The 8,254-nt window shown below is 43.4% G+C and overlaps 1 protein-coding gene across 1 annotated transcript; it reads left to right on the top strand.

Annotated features, from left to right (window-relative positions):
• The first annotated feature begins 2,224 nt into the window (after positions 1-2,224).
• LOC138146638 (kelch repeat and BTB domain-containing protein 7-like) lies at positions 2,225-5,745 on the top strand. The gene has a single exon (XM_069068642.1). The coding sequence runs from the start codon at positions 2,420-2,422 to the stop codon at positions 4,388-4,390; it is 1,971 nt and encodes a 656-aa protein (XP_068924743.1). The 5' UTR covers positions 2,225-2,419; the 3' UTR covers positions 4,391-5,745.
• The last annotated feature ends 2,509 nt before the right edge of the window (positions 5,746-8,254 follow it).

The following is an 8,254-nucleotide window of genomic DNA, read 5'->3' as shown; positions in this document are numbered from 1 at the left end:
TCACATCATTTGATCTCTTTGAGTGCTTTAAAGAAATTGTGTTCCTGTAAATTATGTTGATGATTTTTTTTATTTACCACTTCAAATATTTGCAAGGGATAGGGACTGGGCCTATGATTTCTTTCGAAGACATTCTGATAGGAACTTTCTCTGCAATTTACAATCTTAGGGTTGCCTGGAAAACTGAAAGACTATGATTAACCCAGGGTCACAGAGCCAATGTCTGCCTGAGGAGGGACTTGAAACCAGGTGTGTTGGGGATTGGAGGCCTACTCTCTAAGCACTATGCCATAATACCTCTCCTATTTATACACACACCTTTTGAAATTTCTGTCTAAAAGGATTTTTTTTTATGCTCTACTTTATTTTAGAGGAAAGTCTCTATCATGCTTAATCTTGGAAAAACTCTAAATATTAGGTTTTCAATCAACAAAGTTTTAGGCTGGCTTTTTTTCCATGCCTGTCAGATGGAGGATACTTATGTAAATTGGAGACATTAAAATAAATTTCTAAAAGTCTACACTTCATACAAACAATGCAAAACCTTCAAGATATCATGTGGAAGTAAGTTTTTATTTTTAAAACAAACTTTGAAAGTTTTTGGTAACAAAAGACGAGCAAACTATGAAACAACGTGAATGACTGATATTTTTGAATAAATTTCTAAAAAGTTAGCCAGTATGAACAGGCTATCTAAAAGATCTACTTTTAAAGGTGCATGACAGTTTGAGAAGCAATTTAGCTAAAACTAAATCATATAAAAACAGGAATTGTGATCTTTTAAAAAGCAACCATTTTTTTTTTCCTGGCATGCCAGCTATGAATGCTGGTTTCTCAGTTGACTCCAGACTCAAGGGGATTAAGGAACTAACAATCCTACTGGAAGCTGAAGCAATAATTAAGGATTGCTGATGTTTATATAATGCCTGCTATGTGCCAGGCACTGTGCTTAAGTGCTTTACAATATTATTTCAACAACCCTGGGCTATAGGGGATATTATTATCTCCATTTTATTGATGAGGGAACTGAGGCGAACAGAGGTTAAATGACTTGCCCAGGGTCACATAGCTAGTAAGGGTCTGAAACTGAATTTGAACTGTTCTTCCTGACTCTGTGGTTCCAAAAGGAGTCTATAGCTGTGAATAAATGAAAGGGGGATTGAAGGCGAGCGCGGGCTCGGGGGCATTTAAAAAAATCCTTTGAGGCTTTCATCACCTCTTTCCCATGTTAAAGACTCCCTCAACTGTCAATAAGGTTATACTAAAATGGGCATTCTTAGCCATCTCTTATCACAAATGAGTGCTGGTTTCTAAGTACTGTACATGTGCTCTCCATGGGAATTTTACTAGCTTCCCACAGTGGAGTTCAGAATTAAAAAAAAATAATAATTCTAAAAACTTTTTAATTAAACTAGGAGAAATCTTCAGGATGCAAGGAAATCATTAAAGCGCTGCTTCTGGGAGGAGGCGGGAGAAGTCACTAAAGCTGCACTGCCATTTCTAAGGTCCATTAAAGCCGCGGATCATTGCCATCCTTGGCTCCAGAGCAGGAAGAATCATTACGTGGCTTAACAGAGAGCGATTAAGATTAAAAAGAGTTACCAAGAGTCCTATGAGAATTTTGGAGTATATCCTTAGGCACTGATTTTTAAAAAATTTTGGTTGATAATCTCTATGGTTACGTCATATTCATGCCAGCCCTCCCCCTCCCCCGCCCAGGACCATCCCTTGTTTTAAAAAGAAAATGTTTTTTTGAGAAAAAAAAGTCAAGCGTCTGATAGTATATGCAATATTCTACACCTGGAGTTGCCCACCTCTGCATCAAGGGGGGGGGGGGGAACTACGCTTTAATTGACTTTAAAACCAAATTAAAGGCCCAGTGTGGCCGGCACCTTCCTTCAACACTAACGACCCCGTCGCCTCAACACAATGAAACGAAAACTCCCGACGTACCCTCCTCTCCTGACCTTTCCTTGACCCCAGCATGCCTTGCGCCTCCCAGAGGCACCTGGGAACTGTAGTCTCCCGGGGCCGCCCCCGTCACCAGGACAGCAGCTGCAGCTTTCTCAGCCCGCTGCTGCTGCCGAGAGGAAAGGAAGAGGAGGAGGAGGGGGAGGAGAGAGCGGAGCGACGCGAGCCAGACGCAGCCCGCGGAGAAGAGAAACCTGCTCTTCTGGCTAGGGCGGCTCAGCGAGGGCGCGGAGCCAGCGGCAGGACTCGAGCGGGCGCTGCAGCCAGCCCAGCGCGGTGGCGGCGGCCCGCTTCGGAGCAAGGAGACAACCCCCATATTCAGTCCCAGCCCTAGCACCAGTTCCGGCCCGGCGCCCGCGCCTCCTCTACCGCCACCACGCAGTCCCGGGAGGAGCCTCCGCGCCCCCGCCGCCTGCCCAACCCCCGCGGGGGAAGGCGGCCCAGGAAGATGGCCGGACCCTCGGTCTCTTCCTTCTTCTCGGGACCCGAGGAGCTGGAGGACGCGGCCCACGCCCCAGCCCTGCTGGCCCAGCTCAAGTCCTTTTACGATGCCAGGCTGCTGTGCGATGTAACCATCGAGGTGGCTGCTCCCGGCGGGGGGCCTGGCGCCGGCCGGCTTTTCGCATGCAATCGCAACGTGCTGGCGGCCGCGTGCCCCTACTTTAAGAGCATGTTCACTGGAGGACTGTTCGAGAGCCAGCAACCACGTGTGACCATGCACGACGTGGACGCTGAGTCATTGGCGCTGCTGCTGGACTACTGCTACACAGGTCGCGTGTCGGTGAGCGAGACCAACGTGCAGCGGCTCTACGCTGCGGCGGACATGCTGCAGCTCGAGTATGTGCGTGAGGCCTGCGCTGCCTTCCTGGCCCGCCGCCTAGACGTGGCCAACTGTGCCTCCATCCTCAAGTTCGCGGATGCATTCGACCACCCGCAGCTGCGCGCCAAGGCCTTGGCCTTTGTGGCCCGCAATTTCTCCCAGCTCAGTGGGGCGCCTCGCCCTGGCGGTGAGGAGTCCCTGGCAGAGCTGAGCCTGGCTCAGCTGCAGGAGGTGCTGCGCTTGGACAGCCTGGACGTGGACAGCGAGCGCATCGTGTGCACCGTGGCTGTGCAGTGGCTGGAGGCTGCCCCCTTGGAGCGCGGCCCTAGCGCCCCTGAGGTGCTGCGCTGCGTGCGCTGGCTGCACTTTGGAGACCGCGACCGTGCCTACCTGGAGGGGCTGCGTTCCAAACCCTTCGTCAAGCGCTACTGCCCAGGGCTCATCGAGTCTGCGCTGCGCACCCGCTTTGGGGATGCGATGGTCAAGACTCCACAGCCCGCCCTGCCAGCCCCTAGCAGCGCCACCGGCCCTGTGGCCGAGAGCCCAGCCCGCCGAATAGGCATGATGGCTAAAGAGATGGTCATCTTTTTCGGACACCCCAAGGACCCCTTCTTGTGCTATGACCCTTACTCGGGAGACATCTACACCATGCCATCGCCTTTGACCAGTCTTGCTCACAATAAGACCATCACTTCCTCAGCAGTCTGTGTGTCCCCAGACAATGACATCTACCTGGCCGCCCAGCCCAAGAAGCAGCTCTGGGTCTATAATCCGGCCCAGAACAGTTGGCAACAGCTGGCTGACCGCCTCATGTGCCGAGAGGGCATGGACTTAGCCTACCTCAATGGCTACATTTACATCTTGGGAGGTCGAGACCCAGTGACAGGAGTGAAATTGAAGGAAGTAGAATGCTACAGTATCCAGAGGAACCAGTGGGTTTTGGTGGCCCCGGTGCCACATTCCTTCTATTCCTTTGAACTAATCATGGTTCACGACTACCTGTACGCTGTCAATAACAAACGGATGCTCTGCTATGACCCCAGCCGCAACCAGTGGCTGAACTGTGCCTCCCTCAAGCGCAGCGACTTCCAGGAGGCTTGTGTCTTCAACGAGGAGATCTACTGCATATGTGACATTCCGGTCATGAAGGTCTACAACCCAGCCCGGGGAGAGTGGAGGCGCATCAGCAACATTCCCCTGGATGCAGATACCCACAACTACCAGATTGTCCGGCATGGGCAGAAGTTACTGCTCATCACCTCCACTACCCCGCAGTGGAAGAAGAACAGGGTCACGGTCCATGAATATGAACCCAGTGATGACCGCTGGGTCAACATAGGGACTATGCTGGGACTTCTGCAGTATGACTCGGGCTTCATCTGCCTCTCTGCTCGGGTCTACCCCTCCTGCCTTGAGCCAGGACAGAGTTTCATCACAGAGGAAGATGATGTTCGCAGTGAATCCAGTGCCGACTGGGACTTAGAAGGACTCAGTGAACTCGACTCAGAATCAGGGAGTTCCAGCTCCTTCTCAGAAGATGAAGTCTGGGTCCAAGTGGCTCCCAGAGGGAATGCATTTATGCAGCAGGGTTCATTATAAAGATGTTGATTGGGAAGAATAGTTTATTGGTATGGAATGTATTTCAATAGTTCCCCCACCCATCATTTTTTCCCTCTACCGCCCAATTAAAAAACAAGTTGAAACTGATGATTTGGTTTAGTAGGGAACAGTGTTTGGAAATATTAATGTATTGCATTATTACAAGATTTAAGCATAAATATTTAAAGAACATTACAGATCAAAGAAATGCAACCTATTTACTAATTTACTGTGCTAAAGAAAGAAGTCCAGGGTTTACCTTTAATAGTAAAATGCTATGCAAAATAAGCTAGATGGTAATTTAAAAAGGCTCTCTGTTTTCTCAGTATTTAATCATCCGTTGCACTGACGGATTGATTAGATTTTTGTTAGTATGTTTATGCTTTGATAAGCTTGAATTTAGCTTGCTGTTCATTTTAAAACTGTGAATTGCCATAAGCATTGTAACTTTTGAAAGATTGAATTGTGATTTTATATTAGGAACTTGGTGGAAATAGGATTTGATGGAAAAAATGTTTAAAAGTATACTTTTTCCTTCAGATAATGAAAATAGTGGATTATCCAAAGTACCAATGTAATTTTTTCTTACATATTTTAAAGTGAAATACAATATTTGAAATCTTAGATTAATCCCCAAAATTTAGGCTACAAAAAGGTGATTTTATTTGCCACAAAGTTTAGAATAGATCTCTTACTAGCCTAAGGAAAAAATCAGGACTCCACTATTTGTTTGAAAAGCAATTCAAGGATCAGTTGTGAAATGTGAAAGTTTGTGAATTTGCCAAATGACACTTGCCTTCTTTAAAATGACATTCCTTTCCATTAATGTCAAGAGATCATTTAAAAAAAAAAACCTTCCTAAACCAAAAATTAATTTGCCTTGTTAAACCTTGATATTTTGAACTATATGCTATACTTATATATATCTATATATATATTCGAATCATATCAACAACTTTTTCACAAGACAATATTTAGGCTATTTTGAATTTTATTGCAGTGGTCATTTCTTGAATTACTTCCCCAAGAGACTTTGGATATACAATTTTGGTGATGGTTTTAGAGAGCTTTTCAGTGGGAGATGGATTGTTACTTTATGGTTAATGTCAGAGAATATTGAATGTGAAGGTGTGTATAAACTTAAGTATTTTATTGAATTTAGTAGTAATTGTGTCTATTGACTATAACATCAAGTGCCAGCAAATATGAACATTTTAAAAATGCTGTGTATAAGGCCTGTTTTCGTGTAGCATTGAGAAAAATACTCTACCAAGTTTGTAAAAATACTATAAAAGTTCTTGATTATCAGCTATGAGCTATTTTTCTATTAAAAGTTGACAATTTAAGAACACAAACTGGATGATGGGGGTTTTTTTTGATCCATATTTTTCCATTTAAGTATTCCCTTGCAGACTCTCAAGGTTTAACCTCCCAAAGATTGCATGTTTTGGTTTTTATTAGAGCATATGGACTTGTTTTATGTTAATTCTGTGAACCATGCACCCCTTTCTTCTTTTATTCTTCTGGAAACAATAATGTAAGAGAAACTCCAAAGGATAGACTTCTTTCAGAACTGCAAGAAACTCCCTCTTCTGAATAGACGACCAAAGTGTAGTTGCTACTTGTATTCTGAGGGCTTTTCTCTAATTTAGTTGATACAACATTTTAATATAAATTATACATTGAATAAATGTTACGTATAAATAATTACCCTCTTCTCAAAAACATTGTAGTATTTGACCTAGGGTGGTCTTTGGTTTCTCTGCCTGCCTGAGGTAAGAATGTAATACTAACTTTTGCCTGGATCCAGGACCTGACCTGAGGTTCTTAACCAAACTTAAGGACCCATAATCAGAATAATGTCTTTTTTTTTTTTTAAAGCAATTGGGGTTGAGGAACTTGCTCAAGGTTACAGGGCCAGTTATTTATGGGTGTAATGCTAAGTATCAGAGCCCGGATTTGATCCCAGGTCATCCCAACTCTGGGACTGGTGCTCTTACTCACTGAGCCACCTGGCCGCCCTAGATTAATGTCTTCTTAAATGCTTAAAGTAAAATACATAAGATTACAAAAAAGGCCAATTATAATGAAATAGATGTATCAGAATTTTTTTTTTTGCTTTTTTGGAGGGGGGGAGGCAGGGCAATTGGTGTTAAGTAACTTGCCCAAGGTCACACAGCTAGTAAGTATTAAGTGTCTGAAGGCAGATTTGAACTCAGGTCTTTCTAACTCCAGGGCCGGTGCTCTACTCACTGCACCACCTAAATGCCCCCAGAATACTTTTTAAAAACCAGTTCACCAAAGCCAAGTTAAAAACTTCCGCATCCTAAATGGAATTTGAAATCTTGGCAACTCTACCACATGCTCTTTTTTGAAAGAAATTTGTAGTTAAAGATTTTTTTTTATAAGCAATTGGGGTTAAGTAACTTGCTCAAGGTTACATGGCTTACAAGGTTGCAGTTATTTCTGGGTGTGGTGCTAAGTATCTGAGCATGGATTCGATCCCAGGTCATTGCGCCACCTGGCTGCCCCTTGGTAAAGGAGATTGTTCACAGTACTGGTATTGATGGCTTTGGGCAGCTCTTCCTTACTCAAATCCATTTCACCTCACAAGTTCCTCTTCAAGAAGGAAGGACAACCAACCAACCACACCAATCTTATAGCCTTTATTTGTTAAGTCTGCCACTGAATTGAGATTAAACTCCCACAGGAAATGATTTTTCAGCAGTGCAAGTATATTTTTGGCAAGAAATTTGCTTCCAGCCAGGTCTAGCCTTTGTTTTTGAATGTTGAAACATAAAATTAAAAAGCCAGTGTAGTCAAAAGATAGTGATTATGACCAGACCCCTATGTGCCCAGCTTAGTTATTTGCAAGGATAAATGAGCAACTATATCAGTTCCTGGAGGAAAATCCTTACAAATACACAATACCCACCATTTAAAAAAAATAAAGGTTAAGACCTTTATTTTTTAATGAAGTTCTCTGAAAGAAGCTTAAATTAATTTATTTTTAAAATTCCCTTGAGATAAGAGATTTTACAGTAACATGATTTGCCTAAAGACAATAAAAGCTTACTAATAAAAATTGTTTGTAGATCCCAAGTTCCTTGATTCCCCATCCAAAATTCCGTTTGAAAACCTTCTTCTTGCTCACTTAGTAACAAAACTGGCAGAGGAGTTTGTTTTTGGTTTTTGGTGACAGGAAAACATCCTTGGTCTAATTTCCAGGTAGTAAGATTAAATTGACATCTTTCAGATCAGGTATATGACCCATCTGATCTTAAGGAATGGTGATTGCCACCATTCCTTGAATTTAATCCAATGTTAATTGTCCTATGGATGTATGTGATGTGTTTGGTCTGAAGAGGTAAAGAATTTAATTTCTAACAAGAATTTTCAACTCTGAAGATAAAGGGCATTGAATTTTCCAAAGGAATAACTGTGTGGTTTCTAGATTGTAAGAATCTCTGTATCTGCTGACTTGTTAAAGGCAGCAAAAGAAAAAGTCTGAGCCTTAGGGGGTAATGCCATTCCTTTAGAATCTGTTAACTCTGACCCCAGGTCATCATCTGTAATTTGGAATTAAGTAGTACCTGGATTACTTACCTCTATGAAAGGTCTTTGCTAATTTATCTAAGTACATTATTGTAATAATGGCTCCACTTTTTCCTATCAAGACTTTTTTTTTTTAAAGCAATTGGGGTTAAGTAACTTGCCCAAGGTTACAGAGCCAGTTATTCTTGTGTGGGTGTTAAGTATCTGAGGCCTGAACTGGATCCTGGTCCTCCTGACTCCGGGGCTGGCACTCCTACTCACTGTGCCACCTAGCCGCACCTCAAGACAAATTTTTTATAAAATTCTTAC

This window comes from Petaurus breviceps, unplaced genomic scaffold (genome assembly GCF_028583685.1).
Source record: "Petaurus breviceps papuanus isolate PSGF00001 unplaced genomic scaffold, PetGlider_PUasm1.0 90769, whole genome shotgun sequence".
Lineage (NCBI taxonomy): Eukaryota > Metazoa > Chordata > Mammalia > Diprotodontia > Petauridae > Petaurus > Petaurus breviceps.
Note: the sequence above shows the minus strand (reverse complement) of the source record. Positions and strands in the feature narration are given on the sequence as shown.

What these genes read in the sequence shown, in the direction of transcription:
- LOC138146638 (XM_069068642.1), top strand. Translation starts at nt 2,420, where the DNA reads ATGGCCGGACCCTCGGTCTCTTCCTTCTTCTCGGGACCCGAGGAGCTG.